Source organism: Microchirus variegatus, assembly GCF_963457635.1.
Source record: "Microchirus variegatus genome assembly, chromosome: 14".
Lineage (NCBI taxonomy): Eukaryota > Metazoa > Chordata > Actinopteri > Pleuronectiformes > Soleidae > Microchirus > Microchirus variegatus.
The window spans coordinates 21,682,479-21,707,601 of NC_139815.1; the positions used below are offsets into that span (position 1 = coordinate 21,682,479).

Consider the following 25,123-nt stretch of genomic DNA (forward strand, 5'->3'; position numbering starts at 1 on the left):
CTTGTAAAAGAGGTTCCTAGTCAGTTCGTGTTTGACGCTCCGGGTTCTTCTTCCGGGCACGTTATTGTTGCATCAGCGTCCAACCATCCAATACTGCTACAATGTCCACCTCAGCAGAGCCAGGTACTGAAACATGTTGTCAGTTTTTATCTTCACATGCTCCTTTCCTGAAAACACGCAAACTAAATGTGTTGACGCGAATGAATGCGTTTATGGCTTGTCAATTAACTAGCCTTAGCTTTATTAGCCGCTTAGCTAAAGGTAACCCTGTCAGCAGAAGGCAAGCCTAACCCTCGTTGAACAAACTGCTATTTAAGATGATAGTAATGTGCAGTAAACGGCATAAACTATACAACATATACGCATTTGTGGATACATAAGAGTGAACGCGTTTCCTGAAAATTAAGAAGTTAGACCAGGTTGTTAATTGGCACACAGTTCATATAGCAGCATTTCATTTATTTAATACAACTAACGTGTCAAGTGCTGTAATTGCTCCCGGATTTAAAATGGGCTTTGGGTTGAACTGTTTGACAAAACGGTCATTCTCGGTTTCTAGAACAAAATGGAACAGGACAAGCACAGCTGTCACGACCTCAAAACTGTGACATGCCTTTAAAAAGGCGAACAGTATTTCTATATTACTGCACCTGAGCTATTGTAACACAGCTGATTGTCTCCACTTTGAGGCTGATGTTGAATGTTCAAACCCTGTAGATATTTCCAGTAAACATAAATAGTGATGGAGGCTTAAGTCTAATCAGTCGAATAATATAATAACAACACTTTGATGTTCCTCTATGATGCTCGGGTTCCTGTGTCCTGTAACTTAGTTTTACACATTTCTGCATAAAGGTTAGTGAACCCAGGACTGAAGTCTTTGTCATTTTTATCTTTGTTGTTGTTGTGCATGAGAAGCCCAGTTCCATATTTAGTGATAAACTAATAACTATGTCCACTCATGTCAAAATAATATTTTACAATTTATATAGTCACTGTTACAAAAGATTAGGCACTGAAGTTGCTTCCATTTTATCTCCAAGCGATTTTGGGGCATTCATACAGATGTGCAATGTTCTGCTCTTCCTCCTCTGTGCCTCCACGCCACTTGCAGCTTCACTTTGGTTGTCAGTTTCTTTTTGCTTTGTTTCATCTTAGTGTTTATAAGGAGTGAATGGAGAAAGTGTTTATTGTTTAATCACTCCATGGCAAAAACGATGTCTTTTATAAAAGGTTTGGTGGCTACCTTCACATACAGTATTTGATCACTGATGTGATGATCATACTCATTCATATACACCCTAATGCACAGCTATCCCTCCAATTGGATGAAAGGATGATTTTCTCAAATGTTTCAGCTCTTCATTTTCTATGCAGGTTGAGGTACACTACAGTGTAACTGCGAGTGTTACCATGTGGTTTTTGGTTTTCCCCTCTGTTGAGGATGAGCTTGTCGTGTCAGTGTTGTCCCTAGCTCATCAGTAATTCTGTGCGAACATTTGCCCTCTTGTTTCTGCAGCCTTTGAGTATGGCTTCTTGCTGCAGATAAAAGAGGAGGCCACACTGGCTGCGGCCCTGAATGACTACCTATCCTCACGCAGCTACCTGGCTGGGTTCAGCCCCTCCCAGGCTGACCAGAAAGCCTTTAAGCTCCTCGGCAGGCCCCCAGATCCGCATCACGTCCACGCTCTGCGCTGGTACAAACACATAGCCACCCTGCAGCAGGAGCTCACCTCTGAGAGCAGCAGTGAGTAGACAGCTAGAGGCATGAACAACAGAGACTTAGTTTCATACGTCAACCTTAAATCTGTGTTAGGTCCCTAAGGTGTGTGCAGTGCCTGGAGTCGAGCATCAGATAATGATCTGGGGTTAAATTTGCTCATAGAGACAGGCACAGAACTTAAATATCTAGATGTTGACATGAATTAATAATCAGCTAAACCAGTTTTTCCTTGCATCCCCGCTGGCAACCATGTTTTCAATGAGAGCGAGCATCCATCTTTCAAGCTGGTTTCTGGTGCAAGGGTCACATTATACCTAAACTGTCACTTCAAAGTAGTGAAGAGGTGTCCTATAGTTTGGGAAGTATGTGTCCCCAACAGTGTATTGTGCACCTTAAAGGTGAATTCTGTCCCTAGTAATTTCAAAAAATAGGTCTTGGATCACTGTCAAATTGTATAACTTGCTGTGGGTATTTCAAGGTAAGTCTCCCTTTGGCAGTTGTGGTGGGAAATCTTCTTATTCCCAGAGGTGGAAAAAGTACTAAAATATTGTACTATTGGAAGTAAAAGTACCAATACTTTGATGAAATATTACTCAAGTAGAAGTAAAAGTAGTTCATTTGATTCAAGTAGAAATATGACAAGGGGACATTACATCACTTTTGGCGCGCGTCCTCTATGTTCACGCACCAGTGCTGGTGCTAATCACATCATCATTCGTCTGGTTCTGGTGTATATTTTCCCCCTGTAGGTCTTCATTGTGCTGAATTTTTATTTTTACTCGGTAACGGATAGGATTTATAAAGTAACTAAGTAAAATACTTACTCAATACGTACTCAAGTAAAATACAAAATCCTGATTTTAAATTGTACTTAAATACACAAAAGTATTCAATACAGTAACTTGAGTAAATGTATTTCGTTACTTTTCACCTCTGCTTATTCCAGCATTGCAATGTATTAACTTTGCAATGAACATCCAACGTTGAAAACAAAATGACTCTTACAGTGTCACTAATGGCACAAATTAGAGCCAAAGAAAGTACTTGAGGAGAAAGAGGAAAAAGTATGCTTAAATATTAACTGGACACAGGTCTGTGTCAGCTCAGAAAAAACATGTTCTTGAGGTAATATGACTCTAATATGATGTCTTGTCATCCCTGATATAGAGACGCAGTCAGTGCAGAGAAATGTCTAACATCTCAGCTGGTCTGACTGGAGCTGCTTCTTGCGGTTGCATTGCTGTCAGCTGAGGGAGGAAAACTGTTGTTGAAAATAATAACCCATGATTTTTAAAGACAGTTCTTTAATCGTTCACGATGTTATGTCTACAAATAAAGTAATATGCTGAAAGCTACTATGCCATTCAAAATTTTCTTCATACAATGAGACAATTTCAATTAGAACTGGTATGATATGTAGTTAAAATCATTCACAGTGTTTCTAAAAGCCCATATTAATTTCACATGTAATGCTCTCATGTGCCACCTTAGGACGGGGAGTTGGTGTAAGTGGGGGGGGACGTGTGCCCCCTACACACATCCTTTTTTAAATGTTTTTTGTTTATTTCTGTGTCTTCTCTAATTTCAGCGAAAGAAAAGCGGGTCCAACCACAGTGGTCTGCACCAGCAGGAACAGATGTTCCCCAACTTCTGCTCTACAACAGTCTGACAAGAGCAAAGGCAGGTTACTAGCAGATATCAACTCACTTGTCGGTTAGCAGCAGTTGTCATATTTTCTCTGGAATATATATCAGTTATGATTGACACATCTTTGATGCATTGCCTATTTAAAGGACAAAGGCATCATCAGTTTCCCTTATAAATGACCCGGCAGAATGACAGAAAATGTCATGATCAAATCATCAGTTTGTCCTCTTGTGAAATTATGTGAATTGTAAAAGAAATCCACTGAATAGAAGAAATTCATTTAAAAATGGATAGCAGCACACATTTACACATAAGAATTTAAATGCTTATGTTGGTCCTTGACTGTTTGTTTGCCCTTTACGTTTCTGACAATTAACATATTAAAAGGTGCATCATTTAAAACTAAAATGGTAATGTGATGATTCAAATATAGTTTAATTATTTAGCAAATAGACGAGTAAGACATATGTGCAACCTCAGCTCATTTACATCTTTTGTCTTTATGTTTCAGGAGCCATTTGTTCCTCAGAAAGGGAATAAAGTGACGTGGTACTGCTGTGGACCTACAGTGTATGATGCTTCTCACATGGGACACGCCAGGTAATGGATCAAATAAAAGTGCTTAAAAAATTAAGTCTTATGTTGGTCCTTTTCTGACAAACACTTATTTTATCTTATTTGTTTAGATCCTACATATCATTCGATATTCTGCGACGGACACTGAGAGACTACTTCAAGTACGACGTTCTCTACTGCGTGAACATCACTGACATAGATGACAAAGTGAGTGTGGATTATAAATCTTCATGCTGTTAACAGCCCAAGTCTCTGCCTCGACACAGTACAGTTATGTTGTGATTTGACTTAAAAATTATGCAACAATGCATGCGAGTTGAATGCAACTCACTTGGAGCCATGTTTGTGCTAATTGGCAGCAAATACTGATACCGTTTCCTATGTTAGTTCTCTGTATTTAAAATGAATAGCACTAATTAATGTTTTAATTTTGGCTTCACTCGTTTATTTTGTTTTTAGATCATTAAACGTGCTCGACAGAACTACCTTGTAGACCAGTACAAGGAGAAGAAGCCACCAGCTGCTCAGATACTGCAGGATGTCCTGACCGCCAGAGAGGTAAAAAACACACTCTGTAATACACTAGTAATGTCTGTTCATAAATGAAATTTGACATCCTTTTAAAATACCCAGTCCTTTCTTTTTGTGTGGCGCAAAAGTGTGTGTGTATTATTTAGATAGATAGATAGATAGATAGATAGATAGATAGATAGATAGATAGATAGATAGATAGATAGATAGATAGATAGATAGATAGATAGATACTTTATTCATCTCACAGAGAAATTCATATATTCATATTCATATTCATATTTGGATCATTATAGGAATCTGAATTTCAGGTTTGGCAACTTGTTTTTTAGTCATTTATTTATTATACAGTTTTTTTCCAACTCAACATATTTTATATATATATATATATATATATATATATATTTTTCCTACCACAACAGCCAAATATGGAACTCAAATCTAAAATGTTATGTGTGTGTGCTTCTGTTGTCAGCCGTTCCAGCTGCTGTTAGCTTTGACCACTGACCCAGACAAAAAGCAGATGCTGGAAAAGCTGGACGCCTCCGTCACTGCAGCCCTTCAGCCTCTGCAGGCAGCAATGGAGAGCAACGCTGAAGGAGTAGAGCCTCTGGCCCAGGTGAGACATTACATTTATTGATTTATTTAATTCTCATCTTTACATATTTGAAGTTGTTTGTAGAGTGAAAATTTATTCAGATGTGTATTGAAGTCGAGTAAATTTTTCTGAAAATTGTGTGGATGGGCTGCATGTGAAGTATCCACAGATGTTGCTGCAGACATTTTCCAGAACCTTCTGTGCCAGCTCTGTAGTCAAATGTCATTAGTGGGCATACGCTGTACATTAAATTGATATTTTAGATTTGATAGTCTCAAATTATTTTAACTGTTTGCCTGTTTAAATAGACAGAAAACATGAAACCAATGTGTTAACAAACATTAAGTATTTAGAGAACTTTAAGAGGAACCTTTCACATTAGCCACTCATGTTCACTTGGACTCGCATACCTCTTTATCCACTAAAGCCTGTACTGGTTCAACTGAGAACTGTTCTTTTTTATGGTGAAGGTGCTGTTGGAGAGCTCCAAAGACCTTCTGGCTGAGTGGTTGGACAGACAGTTTGGAAGTCAAGTGACGGAGAACTCCATCTTCTCAACTCTCCCCAATTATTGGGAGGGGGAGTACCACAAAGACATGGCGGCCCTGAATGTAAGTCCTGCTCAGGCAGAGTTTTTAAGAGACCCACAGATCAGCTAATATGCACATTACAATAAAAATACTTTTTACTAAGTATACATACAAGAAAAGCATGCACCACGTGATCTCGTCCTGTTGACATTGTGATGAATTCTCACCGTCTAGGTTCTCCCACCTGACGTCCTCACCCGAGTCAGCGAATACGTTCCAGAGATTGTGGAATTTGTGAAGAAAATCGTCTCTAATGGTTACGGGTGAGGGAAGAGTGTGATGTTGCTGTCGTTTCACCTAAACTGTTCCAGCAGACTTTGTTTATTTTAAATTCGGTTTTGTGATTCATTCAGGTATGAATCAAACGGTTCCGTATACTTCAACACATCAAAGTTTGACACCAGTACAAAACACTCGTACGCCAAACTAGTACCAGAGGCAGTCGGGGACCAGAAAGCTTTACAAGAAGGAGAGGGTAAGATGCCATCTTTTTTTTTCCTTATACTTTTTTCAATAGTAGAGTCTTACTAATGATAGGCGTGTTTGTCTGTGCGAGGGGTTCACAGCAAAATGCACAGGGAAAAATATGTTTTATCACAGTTTTAACATGCGAATACATCACAAACACAACACTGTCTGTACCAGGTTTATAATAAAAAGTTTCAGTTCAGTGAAGCAGCCCTCACATGCTACACACCCACATACAGTGTGGCCCATGCCTTATTATTGTCTCTTCTTGCAGGTGACCTGAGTATCTCTGCTGACAGATTAAGTGAGAAAAGGTCCCAGAATGATTTTGCTTTGTGGAAAGCCTCCAAGCCAGGAGAGCCATCGTGGGACTCTCCATGGGGGAAGGTGAGAGTTCAGACAAGAGAATGGTGACAAAATTATTTATTTCTCTGCACCAGCAATGGTCAGAAGCAGGGTTCATTAATGTGCTAAACTGTATTGTAAAGCACTTTGTAAGTGAATTTAAATCAAAGTATTTCTCGTGAATGTCAAAACAGGGACGTCCAGGCTGGCACATTGAATGTTCGGCTATGGCTGGTTCTATTTTGGGAGAGTCCATGGACATCCACGGTGGCGGATTTGATCTGCGTTTTCCCCATCACGACAACGAGCTGGCTCAGTCCGAGGTGCACAATTACTGTAAATCTGTGTGTGTGTGTTTGTGTGAGAAATCAAAGATCGACTTCCCATGAAGCAGATTCTGAATGCTGGTCATTTTTCCTGGCAGGCTTTCTTCGATAATGATTGCTGGGTGCGATACTTCCTTCACACCGGGCACCTGACAATCGCAGGATGTAAGATGTCAAAGTCTTTGAAGAACTTTATCACCATTAAAGATGCCTTGGCAAAGAACACAGGTGACTCAACTGGTTTTACCAATGATGCTATGGACAATCTGACAGTTGCATTGAATGTATATAAAACCGTCAGTGCTGTTGACCCTTAAAAGCCGTAACTATTTCATTAATGATTCCATCACAATAAAGTGAACTGATGAAGGTAATGGAAAGTGTCTGTCTGTCATCCTGCAGCTCGTCAGCTCCGCCTCGCCTTCTTGATGCATTCCTGGAAAGACACACTGGATTACTCCTCCAACACAATGGAGTCAGCTGTCCAGTACGAGAAATTCATGAATGTAGGTGAAGAAGAAAATGCATGGGCCTTTTAGTTTAGGTGTACTCATTTATAAAGAAATTATCTGTTGTAAAGAGCTGCTTCAAGTGCTGGGTGTTCAACTTTGCTGCCAAACTAACATCCATCATAAAAGTAACTCCTGGGTTCAGTCTACTAACAACAATAATAATAATATTAGATGTTGAAGTGATGAAATAGCATGTGTGATCGGTTGTGAAATACATTTTAATGTGTTCTCTTTGTTCTCTTTTCATTAATCAGGAGTTCTTCCTCAATGTGAAGGACTTGCTGCGAGCTCCAACTGACATCACAGGTCAGTTTGAAAAGTGGGAGGCAGCAGAGATGGAGCTGAACAGTAGGTAAGACTTAAAGTCAGAGTAAACCAGTGTGAGTCGAGTCATCAGGGTTCACAATTTGGGGCGGATGTACTAACTCACAGTATTTACACAGCCGCCTGCTGAACCAACTGACAATGTGTACAATTGTTCTTGACGTTTTCTCCTTTGTTCAGTTTCTTTGACAGGAAGTCCTCCGTCCACACGGCTCTGTGTGACAATGTGGACACTCGCACAGCCATGGAGGAAATGAGAGTGTTGGTCAACCACAGCAACAGCTACATTGCCAGCAGGAAAAGTGCCAAACTGAAGCCCAACCGCCTGCTGGTGGAGAGCATCGCTGTGTATCTCACCAACATGCTGAAGGTTAGCACCTGTCCAAGTGCCAAAGGCATCATGAGATACTTTAAAAAAAAATTTTTTTTACCTCTTGACCTTGATCTCGGTGACGGCACATCCTAGTACTTAGTATCTAGTGTTTTTTGTTTACCATACATGGAAGAGAGGGCGTGGGTTGTCCACTGCACATCCACCTAAACCTGCTACCATGCGCCTAATGGACAGTACTAGCTGTCAATCGCACCATAGCCCTTCCCTAAAGAATCCCCTGCATCGTCATCTCTTTGACTCTAAATGGGACCAAACGTTACAGGTGGATTATAAGTGGATGTAATGCTGTATTGAAGAAGAGCTGAAACTAATGAACTATAAAATCCTCTTAACTTCAAAGTTAACTGATGTTAAGAACTAGGCTAATTTTCTCATAGACTTCAAATAATCCAGTGGACTCACTCCCCTGATGTATATTCAGGAGAATAACAAGTAGTGACCACTAGGTGGCAGCTAAACTGAAGGTCAAGTATAGTTCAACCTGTAAAGAGTTCAGTTCGATAAACTACATCTTTCTTTAAAACTGGGGATGTATCAGCACTTGTGCAAATAATGTTTCGCAATATTTTACACCTCAGAATAATTTTGTTTATAATAAATGAGTTTTATAAGCGAGTCACAGAGTGGGAAAAGCTGCTGTGGGAGGTGTTCTACTCCAGAGTCATGTTTTTGTGGCTGGTATGTAGGTGAAAGGTGTGTGTTGATGGTCAGTCCAGCATCTGATCGCTTAATCTGTAATCTTAGCAGGAGAAATAAATTAAGTAGTGTCATGTGGATAAAGCTTTAAATGCAATACACATGCATGGTTTGTGATGATGTTTTCATGTCAGAAACCTTTGTTGTTTAGATATTTGGTGCCATTGAAGGATCAGATCCTATCGGTTTCCCCATGGGAGGACAAGGTCAGAGTATTGATGTAAGTAAAGAGACACTTTCTTCTTTGTTATTGGTTGAAAAATGTCGTTAGTTCAGTTTTACTTAATTTCAAGCTGCTACATGTGACACTGATCTACTGCTGCTGCTCTGTTTTCCAGCTGGAGAGCACAGTCATGCCTTACCTCGCAGTGTTGTCAGATTTCAGAGAACGTGTCAGAAAAATCGCCCGAGAGCAGAAGGGTAAGAAAAAAAACTTCTCCTGTGCATCTTTTTTGAAAATATCTCTTTAACATCCACTTTTAGAATCACTTTTTTTAAATCTGCCACATCTAATGAAAGCTCTTTTTTTTTAAATTCACTCACTGATTCAGTGACAGAGTTGCTGCAGCTCTGCGATGCCGTGCGTGACGATACGTTACCGGAGCTCGGAGTCCGACTTGAGGACCATGAAGGTAACGGTGCTTTTTAGGCCGGTAACATTCTGTTGTTTTAAAAGAGAAATTACACATTTTAGTGTTGGAAATGTAGCCTAACTATTTATAGTTAATTAAACATTAAAGGATCACTTTAAAATAAGTGACTCCAGCTGAAATACATTGTCAAATGAGTTCAGACACATGTTGTTTCTCAGTAAAGTGATAGATGGTAAAGTGAGATCACTGCAACCAAAATGCCAACAAAAAGTACTCCATAAATCAGGTTTTTCAGAGTTTTGAAAGGATAAATGCTTCCTGCCACTGTATTCAAACAAACACTCTGACGTGTCAGAGAGTGTTGCATGGCAGAGCCCATCTAACTTCAACAACAACAGTAATCAACTTAAGTTACGTACTGCAGCCTAAAATTAGGACTCTCTCAAAAACAAGATATTTCATCTTAAGGGGTTTTTGCTTATAAATAAAATGTACAATGAATACGTACATAGGATGGACAGAGTCATGCAGTGAGTGCTGTGTTACAGGTCTGCCTACGGTGGTGAAACTGGTGGATAAGGAAACACTGCTGAAGGAGAGGGAGGAAAAGAAGAAGGTAAGGCAGGAGTGGTCAGTGTCTTCCTCATTGTCCAGTGGGGAGGGATCAGTAAGATATGTTGCTTTCTTTCTTCTTTTTTTTTTAGAACAGTGAAGCACAGGTGGAGGGAAATATTATAGACATTCTACGTCCAGTAATTCAGACTAATTCAAACCTCATCAATAGGCCAGAAAAAACACACATGCCTACTTTTACAAGCCAGTAAGACACTGGAGGCATCACAAAGGTAAATGAGTTTCAGAACAGAGGTTGAAAAATATCAGGCTGTACTTTCTGACTGCAGAGCAGAACGGGGGGGGGGACTTATCCATCATGTCTCATAAGAAGGGATTTATTTTTTTGCTTTTGATTAATTAAACTTGAGAGACTTCTTCTTCCCACACAGATGGAAGAAGAGAAGAAGAGAAAGAAGGAAGAGGCTACCAGGAAGAAACAGGAACAAGAGGTCAGTCTCATGGATTCATGTGTACAGTGTTAATTCCAGAAACCTGGTATTAGCACTTCTTTTGAAATACATTGACTAGTATTTAATTTAATGGTGTTGGTCCCAATCGCCTCCATAGCAACAGTGAAGAAGCCTTCGTCGTCATTTTATTGAACATGAAACATTGTGCTCTTCACGTTTCAGATGGCTAAACTCGCCAAGATGAAAATCTCTCCGAGTGAAATGTTTCGCACAGAGACTGACAAATATTCCCAGTTTGATGAAACGGTAAATCTCTTTTGAACTTTTCAACTTTCGTTTGTGTTGGTTGTGTGAACCACTCACTCGCCCACACCAAAGTCCATAGAGCATATCGGAGATTTTGCTGTTTAGCTAACAATGATGAATGGAAATGTGCATATTTTCTAACCCTACATTTGATGTTTTTCTTATCGTTTGTTTTTTGTCATTGTTAACAGGGTTTCCCCACACACGATGCTGAAGGGAAGGAGCTCAGTAAGGGACAAGCTAAGAAGCTACGAAAGCTTTACGAGGCTCAGGAGAAGTTGCACAACGACTATCTTCAGATGAACCAAAATGGAAACTGATGGGGGGTTTTTTTGTCATTCATGCCATCCACTTCTGAAGTTCATTACCCCTCATAATATTATTATAATATTATAATACTTATAATAATATTATTATTAATTTGTTAAAACCTGAAACCATGACTCAAGTTACTCCGATTTTAGTTAACTACATCCAGAGACACCAGCTCTCATCTCCAAACTGACGGAGTAGAATAATAATCATGGCTCGTCTGTTTCTGGGCAGAAAACATCATGAAGAAACTTTTTTTTAATTTTCTCACACAAATCCATACATTATTTCTTTGGGGGGAAAAACCCAAAAGAAATAGGTGAAATTGGAGAGAGCCTCCTCATTTTCTCTTCATATCACTGACACTGTAAAAACCAGTGAGCGGCTCATCTTGTTCACACTGGTCTTGGTCAGAACACATGAGTTTCCAGCTTGTTGCAGGTTGTATTTTCATATGTAGCAATAAAATGCTTTCTAGTTTCATCTTCCATGGCCGCTTGTGATCAGGTCCCTCATGCTGTATGTACATGAATACCATTTCTGTTCATGAAGACCAAATTACGCTTTTAACCAGTCTTGCTGTACGGATGCGTCTGTGCTGAACGTGTGTCTGTTTGTTTTTGACAGTCAGAAAAGTCGAGAGGTGTCTGGTGAATTGATACATAACTCATACATCTGCAATGTGAAATATGGGTAAATTATCTGGCACTTGCTACACATACTACTATACTATATTAACATATAATTCATCAACCTTCAATTCGCACATGGAATAAAAACGCACACCCAAGAATGTAAGATCCTCATCAGTGCATGAGGGGTGAGAAGAAGTTACCTAAACATGTTCAATCTGCTCTGAAAGTCAAAGTTGAGCACAATTAAAAGATAAAGTTCAGAATCAAGGAGACAACTGTGCAAAGAATATCTGGTGTCTCTGCTTCACCATTGTTAAACTAACCCGTCTAGTCTTCTAACACACTGACCAGGCAAAGGGTAAACACAAACCAACGCTGTCTCTATGAAGGATTATGATGTGCAATAATCACTTTAAAAAAAAAAAATCAGGAACAGCTTTTGAACTTTGCAGCTCCCTCTGTCGCTTGTGTCAACTGAGATGTAGTGATCTGCAGAAGTGTGCAGAAACAGTTGCTGAGTTCCATTGACGGGTTTATTACAATGGTAATGTTTAACTATGGCAGCTCTGTGTCCTGAGCTCGTCTCATTAGATCTGAGGCGATCTGTGCTTCTCTGAAACGCTTTGATTGTACTTATTTTGACACGTGTTGGTGCTGGAGTAGTGATCTGTCCACTGAAGGGACCCGTGTGCAGAGTAGTCGTAGAAACGGCCAGTACGAGCGAAGCCTGTGAACACGGGTGCGGAACTTCGTCATTTTCTCTCAGATAACGGCAAACAATCATGTGTACTTGATGTGAACCTTTTGAAGCTGCTGTACACATGGTGAAACATTCAATAAATGTGTCCGAGGTGTTATTCCATCATGTGTCTGAACTTTACGAGTGCAATGTGAATTCTCACGATTTGATATCATTCCAAGTCAGAAATGCAAATTTCAATTATCCTTCCCTTTCATTCTTCACAGGACACTAACTATGTCACACATCGTCGATATCCTCGATGTGAATACTTCATTATGACTATCCATAATACTAGTTTGAGAGTTAGAATTCCAGCTCGAGATATCTTCAAGCCCTGCGGAATTATGACTGCTCTTAATCACTGTGATTCTTGTTTACTTTTTGTTTCCTCTTATATGTATAATTCATACCTTTTATTATTAGTTGTTGTTCTCTGTATGTAAAAGACGCAGCACACATCATGTCTCTAAGTAGCGCCTCCTTATCTCCTAATCCAGGTTTGTCAAATGTTACTCTGCTTTTGTGAAACAGCCTTTAGTTCAATTCATATAGAAAGGTGGAATTAACTTATTGTGTGTAAGTGTAGCATGTCTTTAGTGTGATGTGTCTTTGTGAGGACATTTTGGCTGGTCCACACAACTCTTAACAGGCTTTTTGTAGGGTTAGGTATTTAGTTGTGATGGTTAAGGTTAAGCTACGGGTTTAGGGAATGCAATATGTCAAAAAGTGTCCATAAATAACTTTTCACTGATTCAAATACTCAATTGTTTTATAACACACACGGTAAAGAAACAAAGTAAAGAAATGAATTGAGAAATAGCTCGTATTTTTTTATATACAGTTTATTAGTAAAATAAGGTGACACGATGTTCAGTTGAAACGAACTCTACGCATTGAGCCCACGGTGTTGTTCTGACTGCCCCAGTCAGAGAAGTTGTTGTAGTCGCGTTTCTCCAGAATGAAGTGAGGACCCCTGTAGTTAGGCTCCTGGTAACATGCCCACCTACACACACACACACACACACACAGATAATGTGAAAAACAATCTACCACTGCCCATAAGTGTTTAAAGGTGCCATATGTAAGAATGTGGCCAAAAAGGGTTCCTACACTCAAATTCAAAATACTTTTAGGTTTTGTTTTCTCCGCCATTGTAGCTCAGATGTAACTGGCAACCCGTGGTTGCTCGGCAGCTGAGACTCGACTGACTGCAATGATTGGTAGACGGCAGTAGGTGGCGCCACATGCCAAAACATGATTTCAAAACATAAACATGATTTGTCTGCAAAAGATTTTTTTTTATGCGAATATTTTGGCTGAACTGTTGTTGTTGTTGGTGAGTTCAGTTTGTTATGTGATTATTATTCCTGAGTCTCTGTGACAAATTAGGAGGATTCTATGGCCAGTTGCTTTAGATTTATTACATAATGCACCTTTAAGTTTAAACATGTGACATGGTTTTCAGCTGCCATTTTTTACATCTGCCCTGGGGAAATAAATAAATAAATATGGACAACGATATCCTGGTGTTGTCATATCATATATGTATGATTTGGAAGGATATGCATACAATTTAATTAAATTTGATCTGATTACTGGATCAGCTTAGCCCCATCTCTAATGTAGATTTGTACGATGGGATTATAACGAGGAATACGAATAGTTCTTATTAGCAAACTCCATAACCTCAATAAGCCAAAACCTGGTTGGTGTCACTGATCAAGACTTGTTCTGGCCTTTCATCAGGGACAGATCAACGGGGACGACTCTCTGCACTTACGCTCCTCCCAGAACACGGATGGAGGCGACTCTGTTGAGGCTGTAGCGGCTCATCAGGTTGGGGACGTCGTCCTGGATCTCCATCTTCTTACCGGAGAAACCAGCTCGCTCGAACAGCTGAGCTCTGGGAGGGTTGTTGTCCTGAGAGAGAGAGACAGTAGTGAGTGTGTGTGTGTGTGTTATATACTGTGATTTTAGTTCAGTTTTATACTATGTTATTCTTATTTTACTGTATTTATACTTAGTGAAACATGCTCTATTCTATTTTGTATACAATATATAGATATACACTATATGGATAAGTATGTAAGGGTCAAAATTACAGAGCTTGACCTTTGACACATGATATGACCTTCTGATACGATTCACACACTTGTGTCACTGATTATTGTGCGTACGTGTGTTTCTGTGTGTGTGTGTGTGTGTGTGTGTGTGTGTCTCACCTGTTTGACGCTGCGTACAGACGAGACATGGTCGATCTGACCACACCACTTGTCATAGCAGTTGTACTCGCCCCGGTCCGACATGTCCCACAGGTACTGACGGCCCCGGAAGTTGTCGTGCTCGTAACCAACCCATCTGTCAGAGAGTGGGAAACATGAGATACGGGCGAGAGGTCAGACATCCCGGAGCACGTTTGTGTGTTCAGTCATGAAAACTGTCGTTTGGGAATAACCACAATTGGGTATAACGGAATGTCTCAGTCTAAACAAACAAAAGAAATCTTAAAATGATAGTTTGTTTTGGTTTCTATGAGATACTGACACAGAGTCAGCACTGAAAAATATATCCAATATTTGTACATTTTGTAGATACAAATGTATAAAGCTCTCCTTCTTCTTAGATATTTCTACTTATATATTTTTTATTCTTATTTTTGCACGACACAGAATCATTGCAATGTCATTCCACTGCTGTACTTAATAAATCATCTTGAATCTTGAATATAACCTGGATATTATAATCATCTAATTGTACAGGTTCGTGCTCTAGATGATTTCTCGGCATAAATCTTGATAAAATGTATGTAAATGATTACTGATGATTAATTGTTTCTTTTGGTGTGTGTGTGTGTGTGTGTGTGTGTGTGTGTGTGTGTGTGTGTGTGTTGTAGACTTACGCTCCACTCTCCACCTGCACTGAGTTACATCTCTCGGGGAAGTTCTTGTCGCTGATCCTGGAGCAGTCAGAACTCAGGTCCAGTCGTCGGCCGGCAAAGTTCCTCTGCTCGAACAGAGTCACCTAAAGGTCAAGAACAGCAGAGGTTATTTAGCAACTGTACATTTTTATTCATCGTCGCTGTGACGTGTTATCTTCTCTAAGGGTCGATATGAAAGACTTACAAACAAAAGTTTATAAAAGTCAGTTAAGAAATCTTGAATTTCCTGGAATATTTTCTCTGAATGACACTGATATTATTTGTCATCAACTGTCTAAAAATGAATTTTACTGAAGCCATGGTGGAAGGGACTGAAACATGTGTTCTCTTGAATGGCCATCAGGGGGCGACTTCAAAAAAAGTAACTTTGTCTCCACAGATGCCTGATGTCATGCTGGATTCACACATGCATCACATCAAGGCTTGACAGTGGGCGCGTCTGACACTTTTGAATGGAACACTTTGGCTTGGTATGGTTTGGTACAGTATGGTATGTATTTTATCGGTGTTTCCATTAGGAATAGTATCAAGATAACCAGCCCCTATACTTCCATCTTCTGGCACCCTTCCCTTGAATTATCAGAGTAAAATGGTACGGTAAGCTCAGGATGGAGTTTAACATCTTGTTGGGACCAAAAAAGAGCTGCTAGATGTCCTCCGTTGTCTGTTGTTGTTGTTGTTGTCGTACAGGTGCGACGTCACGCTACGTATCTCTTTGACGTGGCCATCAAGCGCAGCCCACTACCTATCTAACCAAGTAAAGGTACCGATCTCAGTTGAAATGCCAGCCTAACCCAGGGCTTTACCGTTCCAAGTCGTACCATCCTGTACCAAAAGGAACTCTGCCGTGAGGGAAACACTAGTTAGCTAATCTGATGTTAGCAGAGCAGTGTCTCATGTCTCGTTAGCAACATCCTGCTAAAAAAAATAAGGATAAATTAATTTAATGTGTCATTTTCAATACGCAACACGTCTTTTATCTTTCAAATACGGAAAAACAAATCCTTATTTTACAATACGGTTGGCAACCTAGTTATAGCTGCAACCTGGTTGCTACATAGCAGGAGTCGCTAATGTTGCTAAAGTGATCGGGAATGAGGAGAACGACCTTGTCTGAGACGTCTGTTTGGGCTTAGGTTTGCCCACCGTTCTGTAAAAATAAGGATTTGGTCCGTAATTGAAAGATATATAAACAGTATAACTGAGTAGAGAAAGGAAGTTTCTTATTGTTTTATCAGGATGTTGGCAACCCTATCCATATTTTGAGCTAAATGAGATTTGTTTGGCTAAAGCCTGTGCTGGAATTTTTTGCATTAAGATGAGTTGACGCTTGGAAAGTAGAATATCAAAGCAAAGCAACGGACCCACAATGCAATTCTGTGATGTTTGACACCGCTTTGTTCAAAGTGACTGAGAAGTGTTTCCACCACGGTATATAGACTGAAAACCAAAACTTTGCTGTGTAATCTTTGACCGACCAATTTGTTAAATCAATAAATAAATAAAGCATCATCGAGGACAACTAGCTTTTATGCACAGGCCGCCACACTCCAGAACAACACATCCAACACTGTACTTGTACCAGAACAAGTAAATTTGCTTCAACCAAAACATCATCTTCATCATAATTGGACTCACCCTCCCACTGGACCCGTAGAAGGCACGTTGGAGCACAGACCCCAGTTTGCTGCACATAAAGAAGCATTTTTAACCAGTGATTATTATCAATTATTAACAAACAGAACAGGCGATAGAATTAACTCAAAAAAGAAATATGTACGGTTTTAAATCGAAGAGAATTTGAATTTAAGTTTTATTGTTTTTAAGGTTAAAATGCTGTGATGTAGACTTCTTAAAATCCTAATCCTGTATCTAAATATGTGCTCGTGCATCTCTGGCAGTGATTTTGGGAAAGTGGTGCTGGAGGCTTCACAGAGAGTGAGAACATCAGAACCAACAGCAGAGTCACAGGCCCGATCGACGGGGCAGGGTTTGACGCTTACTCTCAGCTTTTGACGTACCTGGTTTGTTGAGCTAATCCTGGGACCTTAGTAAAGATGTTCATGTCAGCTCTGCGAGGCCATGAGAAAGCTGCTTAAATATGGCCTGCAGAGGTGAGCTGACAGGTGCTAGAACGCTCAGGTGCCTCTGCAGCAGGCACCGGGGCCCTGGGCCTTATTGATATGCTAAACACACACACACACACACACACACACACACACACACACACACACACACAGAGCCACCGTCATGTCCACAGCACATACACATCAGCTGACCAACACTACAGCTGCACGCAGAGAACAATAACATACAAACACACACACAGAATTGGAAGGTGTGTTTGCAGAGAAACACAAGCAGAGTTTCTAAACACACAACACTGACATGTACATGTGTGTACCCAGAGTGCAGTGCCAACACTTTCAACTTTGAACAGTTCAGCATTTTCCTTTTTCTCTTTTTTTTTTTTTTTTTTTTTCAAACAATGCACCTGATGTCCACGGTTGTTGTTTTCAGGGCTTTGTTCCAGCTCCGCTCCGTCACGCTGCATTCACCGCAGAGTTCACGACCCCCGCAGTGGAAGCTGAACTGACAGCGTTTCAGTGGATCTGAGTCCTCACACCTGACCCAGCGCACAGATTAGAGATGTGATGTGATGTGGACATTATTTATTTATTTATTTTTTCACATAACACCTCACGCATGTAGCTTGCATCTACTCACTCGTCTTCACCAAAGTCCAGTTTCATTTTGTTTTCTGGGACATGGGAGGTGCTTGTCTCCTGTAAATATAATAATATGACAATGAAGTCGTGAACTTTTCCAAACTTTTTTTTTTTCCCTTGGGTGCAATTGTTATTATTTTATTGTTGTTTTTGTATGTGTGAATGTGATGTTGAATAGCTGTTATTCCGTGTATATTGCCCTGTGATAGGCCGGCAACCTGTGTAACATGTACCTTCACTTTAAACCAGGTCCCTTAACAGGATAAAGTAGTAAAACCCAATTGAATACATTTATATTCATTTTCAAAAACAGGCCCAAGTGACAGTACATTCTTGTTTCCCGTTGGTTCATCTTTATACTTCATAGTGCAGCTCCGCTGAAAAACTCATGTTGTGTTTAACAGCTGAACTCAGGTCAGACAACAGTATTTCAGAGAGAGAGCTCATTATCATGGACTCTGCTTACAGCGTCAGAATCCTTCCTTTATGGACAAGATCTGTTTGCTGCTGCAAATTCACATTCACACTTCACTGACCTCGAATGGAGCAGTGTTCTGTGTGTGTGTGTGTTTTGTTTTCTGGGAGCTCGGCAGTGAACCGGTCAGGGGAACCACAGTGAGCAGCAGGTCCAGAAGCTCGGGGATGTTTCTTGCACTTTGGAGCAGTTTCCATCGGAGACAAATGCAGCAGGTCAGACGTCATCTACAGTATATTTCCCCCGCGAGTGAGACAGTGAGACACACACTGGGCAAAGGGACACGTGTAGACAGTGAGGACGTAGATCTAGATTATAATTAGATTATTTTCCACAACTGAGGATATAACACGTTTGAGATGTCTGTCCTCCTGACGGTGCTGGACAAGCTGGCTTACGTTCTGTCTCTCATTGGGTTTTGTGTCAGTTTCTCTCACAGCTGGATCAAATGAAACTGCATTATTTTGTTTATTATCTCGATATTTAGGATTTTTGGGGGTGGGATGCTTTTACTAAACACCTGTGGACACCTGACGCCTGATTGTGAGTCCCTGAATCTTTGGGATTTGTCCTTGAGATTTCCAGCGCAGTGCAGACTGACAGCAGGTGCCTTTACTTTGCTTCATATTCGACATTGACCTCAGTGTTTCTGCAGGTGTAACTGAAGACGGACATCATGATGCTGCAGCCGTGCATTCTGAAGGCGTACCCTGTGCTTGCACTGGTGCTGTTTGTCTCATCCTCCGAGGACTTTGATTGGATGAAGAACGAGAGGACGTCTTTCTACTACGGCACCTTCCCAACAGGTGATCATAGAAACGACCTCTTGACCTCAGAGACAGCTGATGATAGATGATACATGATGATGATGTTCCTTGGCAGGTTTCTCTTGGGGAGCTGGGAGCTCTGCGTATCAGACAGAAGGAGCTTGGAACGTGGATGGAAAAGGAATGAGTATCTGGGATGCTTTTGCCCACAAAAAGGGGAAAATCCTCGCAAACGACACAGGAGACTCCTCGTGTGAGGGATACTATAAATTCAAGGTAACGGGCAGCTCAACTTACACTCATGATACAATGATTTAACAAGTGCACAGGAGGATATTTATTAAAGTAGTAACAGAGGGACGATATTTATTGCAGTGTGTAATACACTACTTTTGTCTCTTTGTAAAGAGCTGGTAATTTTGTGTTTTGATACACAAGTACATGACGTTTACTCTACTTAAGTATCAAAAGTAATTTTGTTATATAACATGTACTAAGAAAAAAGTGAGGCTTGAAGTTGCCTTTCAACTGGAAAGTTTGGGGGTTCAATTCCTGTGTGTGAGAAGTGTGTGAATGGCAAAACTATAGTGTTAAGCAGCTCATCAAGGCTAGACCAGCTCTATATAAATACAGACCATGACCAACTCTTCTTCTTCTTTTGATTTCATTTGGTAGTATTTGGAAACAAAGATAGTTAGAGGAAATGTAATGGAGTAAAAGTTGATCGAAATAGAAATAACAAAGTAAAGTACAGATATGTGAATTTTGTACTCAAGTGCTTCCTTCCTTTAGAGCACGTGTCAAACTCAAGGCCCGGGGGCCAGATGTGGCCCGTCACATCATTTTATGTGGCCCGCGAGTGATTAATTGGTCTTAAAAATCTGTGTTAAAATAGGTCTATGCTGCTTTAAGGCGTGCGTTGACCTTATACTACATTTCCCACAATGCACGGCGATTGAGTTACCTGTAAAGTGACGGCATCCCGCCACTACATCGCAGTGTATCATTGTATAATTATGCATCGAGTGAAATTGAGATTGAGACTGCGATTCACAAACGTCACAACCAAAACATTTAGTTTGCATTATCTTTGGTTACATTTATTCTGTATGACAGTTGCATCTGGCCCTTTGAGGGTAACCATTATGCTGATGTGGCCCTCAGTGAAAATGAGTCAGACACCCCTGCTTTAGAGTCTTTTGACCAGGCTTTCTTTTTTTTGTGTCTTGTGTCCCCTATGTGGGTCACCATATTTCTGTCAGTGTCTGCATATTGTTGTTCGCTCTGTAGAGGCAGCGAGCACAGCACAAAGGATGCTGAGCAAAAAACTGTTCATCAAACTACACAAAAATGGAACAAGTTTGTTCTGAGATGTGCCGCTTACAGAACGGCAAGAAAGAACAGATCTTCAGATTTAGTCCTGCAGTCGTTCACAAACTGTCTCTTTTCAAGGACGACATTCACTTGATGAAGGACATGAAGCTGAATCATTATCGTTTCTCCATCTCCTGGCCGAGGATTTTACCAAGTGGACTGAAAAGTAAGCAAACATGTACTGGATTGTTTTTAGAGATAGAACTCTTTTTGTCTTTAGTATTCTAGTATTCATGTTGTATGTTATTTGAAACCATCGCTTAAATCTGTCGGAAGATGCATTCTTTATATTTTGGTCCAAGTGTTTAAGTTTGCGGGTCAGAGTGACCTTCCAAATGTGTGTTTGATCTAATGAAGCAGCATCTCAAGAACATCTTGACGGACTTTCTTCAAGCTTGATTATGAACGTGATATATTAAGCACACTTGTTTGAAATGTCATTAAATTTGGCTCAGATTTAGTTATGGATTTAGAGATTAACTGTTTAAAGGTGCCATATGTAAGAATGTGGCCAAAAACGGTTATTACAGTCACATTCTAAATACCGAGGTCTTTTAGGTTTCGTTTTTCTGATGTAACTGGCAAACCGTGGTTGCTCGGCAGCTGAGACTCTACTGACTATGACAATGATTAGTAGATGGCGGTAGGTGGCGCCACATGCCAAAACATGATTTCAAAACATAAACATGATTTGCAGTCTGCAAAATATTTTTTTTTAATGCAATTATTTTGTCTGTACTGTTGTTGTTGGTGAGTTCAGTTTGTTATATGAACATTATTCCTGAGTCTCTGTGACATATTAGGAGGATTTTATGGCCACTTGCTTTAGATTTATTACATAATGCACCTTTAAGGGTGACCAGAGTTCTAGGCATCGTAAAGGTTGTGTGAAGACATTTCTGTGTGTGTGTTTTCAACCCTTTCAGATGAACACATCAATGAGAAAGGAATCAGTTATTATGATAATCTGATTAACATGCTCCTGGAGAACAAGGTCACACCCATCGTTACTCTGTACCACTGGGATTTACCTCAGGTGAGCGCCGTTATGTCTCCTCTCGGCTGATTGGTCACCCCAGTTGTTCGTGGAAACTGACGCAGTCTCACTCCACCTGCTCAGGTCTTACAGGAGAAATATGGCGGCTGGCAGAATGCGACCATGATCAACTACTTTAACGACTTTGCCAACTTGTGCTTTGAAAGATTTGGGAACAGAGTGAAATACTGGATCACCTTCAACAACCCGTGGGTAGGTCAGGTCCCAGAGAAACAGTTCTTTCATGGTCCTGTTGACAGCTGTTTAACATGTACAACATCTTGTGTTTTTTTTTTTTTTTTTTTTTTTTAGTCAATTGCTGTTGAAGGGTATGAAACAGGGGAGCATGCACCGGGGCTGAAGCTGAAGGGAACAGGAGTGTACAAAGCTGCTCACCACATCATCAAAGTAAAGCCGTAGTTTCTGCTCAGGGCGCTGACATTAACAACAACAGAGTTATTGTGTCACCTGACATTTTGTGTGTTTTTAAACTTCTGTCGCATCATGAATCATAATCATGAGAACCGTGCATCCTCTCTCTGTGACAGGCACATGCTAAGGTTTGGCACACGTATGACATGCAGTGGCGAAGCAAACAAAAAGGTAAAGTCAAATGTCTTTCATATTTTATTTCTTTATATGTGTGGTTCCATTTGCATGGCTCCAAGGTTCAAGGTTCACTAAAAGAGAAAACCTTGTGATTTTGGTACAAATGTTCACTCATGGATACACTGATCAGAATTTAGTGTTCTGGAAGTAGAGCTTCTGTGCCTTTGACTTTGTGAAGATCAGGCATTGGGTGTCAGACAACAGGGACAAAGGAAAAGAAGGGAGAAAAAAAGATCCCGATCCAAGTTTAGTTGTCTGATAGCTGAGGGTATGAAATAATTCTAGTGCCTAATTGTTCTGCTCAGGGGAAAAAGAAACTGGCAACCTGAGGGTTGATCTCCCCAGCATGTTTACAATGCTGCTGAGATAAAACACTGAACCAACAAATACAAGAGAATTATTTCATTTACAGGAATACATTGTATTTGTAGAGTCTGGAAAATCTTCTGTGAACTGCAACTGCATTGATCAATGGAGGCAAACCATTGAGAGATGTTGATTCTCTGGTTGCTGTGTATGTCCAGGCCTGGTTGGAATCTCACTAACAGCGGACTGGGGTGAACCAGTGGACATCACCAACCAGAGGGACATCGAAGCAGCGGAGAGATACATCCAGTTCTACCTGGGTTGGTTTGCTACGCCCATCTTCAATGGCGACTACCCACAGGTCATGAAGGATTATATTGGTGCGTCACGGTCACACTGTTGATTAAACTCGTACATATTTTTCCCTGCTGATGTTTTCAGTGTTTTGATCTTGAACCTTTAGGCAGGAAGAGCGGCCAGCAGGGCCTCGGAGTTTCCAGATTGCCTGTTTTCTTGCCCCAGGAGAAGAGTTACATCAAAGGAACCTGTGATTTCCTGGGCCTCGGCCATTTCACGACGCGCTACGTCACCCAGAAGAATTTCCCATCAGGCCTCGGTGACAGTTACTTCACAGACCGTGACCTCGCTGAGCTGGTGGACCCGCAGTGGCCCGACCCTGGCTCAGAATGGCTCTATTCTGTTCCATGGGGCTTCCGACGCTTGCTGAATTTTGTCAAGGTAAACGACACAGAATGAAACCAAACCCAGATCGGAAGCTGTGTGAGAGTTCTAACAGATAATATTAAACTGTCTTTGTGAAGTCATTACAACATGTGCAATTTGGTTTTTAACATAAATGAAAAGAAAAAAAACCCACAAATTAATTAAAGGTGCATTATGTAATAAATCTAAAGCAACTGGCCATCAAATCCTCCTAATATGCCACAGAGACTCAGGAATAATATTCATATAACAAACTGAACTCACCAACAACAACAATAGTACAGCCAAAATATTTGCATTAAAAAAAATATTTTGCAGACTGCAAATCATGTTTATGTTTTGAAATCATGTTTTGGCATCTGGCGCCACCTACCGCCATCTACCAATCATTGCAGTCAGTAGAGTCTCAGCTGCCGGGCAACCACGGGTTGCCAGTTACGTGAGAAAAAGAAAGCTAAAAAACCTTGGTATTTTGAATTTGAATGTAGTAACTGTTTTTGGCCACATTCTACCATATGGCACCTTTAAGGTATATTGAAGCATTTTGGTTACTTATACAATATGGTGTTATCTAAACTAGAATTATTAGCAATAGAGGACCAGTGTGTAACATTTAGTCATATCTAAGAAAATGAAGTCTACACTTTGGACACACACACACACACACACACACACACACACACACACACACACACACACACACACACACACACACACACACACACACACACACACACACACACACACACACACATTCTTGTACTTGCTGCATACTGAGGACTGGGTTGCTGACAAAGTGAGGACCAGCATTTCCACTTTATAAATCAACACAATTACAAAGATCTACTTCATGAATGACATCTACAAAGAACTACTGGTTGCAGTACCATAAAATGTCTGCAGGTGGAGCCCCATAGCAAAAAGGGCAGGACAACTTTTATTTATTTATTTATTTTTAATTTTTGGTCCAAAATTGGACAAAACTGTCATACTATACTATGTCGTCCAAAATTTGAAAAAAAAATTTACCCAAGATTTTTGGTCCAAAATTTGACCCAAAATTTACCCAAAATGTTTGGTCCAAAATTTGACCCAAAATTTGACCCAACATTTTTGTGTGATTTTGGTCCAAAATTTTGGACCAAAATTTGACAAAAAAGTCATACTATACTATGTCGTCCAAAAAGTGAGTTGTTTTTTTTTGACAAATTGAGTATAGCATGTTATAGCAGCCTAAGGAAGTGATTTCAATGAAAACAAAGTGAGGACCGGCCAAAATGTCCTCACTCCGTAAAAATGACCTCACTTTGTTGGTTAAAAACCCTCACTGGTCCTCAGTATGCCGCAAGTACAAGAACACACACACACACACACACACACACACACACACACACACACACACACACACACACACACACACACACACACACGTATTTTGTTCTTTGTATAAGAGCTTTATTTGAACATAATGAGTATTTGATTGCTTGACAGATTTGATTAAACTACATTTGATTTAATTCATCCCACACTGGGAAAATGACATGTTATAGCAGTAAAAAAAAAAAAAAAAAAGATCAGATGAGGACTATTGATAAAGCAATAGAATAAGATTTTTAAAAAACAATCTAAAATATTAGACAATGTCTTATAAGAAATATTAAGATATTCACGTGAATCAGAATGTTTACAAAACGATGTCGCTTCCACAGACTCAGTATGGAAACCCAATGATCTACGTGACAGAAAACGGCGTGTCGGAGAAAACGCCCTGCACTGACCTCTGTGATGACTGGAGGATGCACTACTTCAAAGACTACATCAAT

At 40.2% G+C, this 25,123-nt stretch overlaps 3 protein-coding genes across 3 annotated transcripts in view; 2 read left to right on the forward strand and 1 right to left on the reverse strand.

The window, feature by feature from the left end:
• The first annotated feature begins 42 nt into the window (after positions 1-42).
• cars1 (cysteinyl-tRNA synthetase 1) lies at positions 43-12,360 on the forward strand. Its single transcript, XM_083900824.1, has 23 exons — positions 43-123; positions 1,520-1,747; positions 3,312-3,403; positions 3,882-3,970; positions 4,057-4,153; positions 4,406-4,504; positions 4,953-5,096; positions 5,546-5,686; positions 5,840-5,928; positions 6,019-6,140; positions 6,408-6,520; positions 6,673-6,801; positions 6,903-7,032; positions 7,207-7,310; positions 7,571-7,668; positions 7,821-8,010; positions 8,882-8,950; positions 9,069-9,150; positions 9,282-9,362; positions 9,872-9,939; positions 10,328-10,387; positions 10,571-10,654; positions 10,846-12,360. The coding sequence occupies exons 1-23, from the start codon at positions 102-104 to the stop codon at positions 10,972-10,974; spliced, it is 2,460 nt and encodes an 819-aa protein (XP_083756950.1). The 5' UTR covers positions 43-101; the 3' UTR covers positions 10,975-12,360.
• An 853-nt stretch (positions 12,361-13,213) lies between these two features.
• crybgx (crystallin beta gamma X) lies at positions 13,214-17,358 on the reverse strand (the record flags this gene model as incomplete). Its single annotated transcript, XM_083900873.1, has 6 exons — positions 17,303-17,358; positions 16,920-16,968; positions 15,243-15,364; positions 14,566-14,701; positions 14,124-14,263; positions 13,214-13,346 (listed from the first exon to the last, which is right to left on the reverse strand). Exons 1-6 carry the CDS (start codon positions 17,344-17,346, stop codon positions 13,214-13,216), a joined length of 624 nt encoding a protein of 207 aa, XP_083756999.1. The 5' UTR covers positions 17,347-17,358.
• A 1,806-nt stretch (positions 17,359-19,164) lies between these two features.
• Positions 19,165-25,123, forward strand: part of lctla (lactase-like a) — a gene marked incomplete at both ends in the record, with an annotated part of 7,337 nt that continues 1,378 nt past the window's right edge. The window contains 10 exons of the mRNA XM_083901092.1: positions 19,165-19,291; positions 19,368-19,528; positions 20,705-20,792; positions 21,553-21,662; positions 21,747-21,875; positions 21,975-22,070; positions 22,211-22,265; positions 22,796-22,957; positions 23,041-23,315; positions 25,010-25,123. The exon at positions 25,010-25,123 is cut by the window's right edge and continues 13 nt beyond it. Coding sequence (XP_083757218.1) covers positions 19,165-19,291; positions 19,368-19,528; positions 20,705-20,792; positions 21,553-21,662; positions 21,747-21,875; positions 21,975-22,070; positions 22,211-22,265; positions 22,796-22,957; positions 23,041-23,315; positions 25,010-25,123 — 1,317 coding nt within the window. The remainder of the gene's footprint in view (positions 19,292-19,367; positions 19,529-20,704; positions 20,793-21,552; positions 21,663-21,746; positions 21,876-21,974; positions 22,071-22,210; positions 22,266-22,795; positions 22,958-23,040; positions 23,316-25,009) is intronic.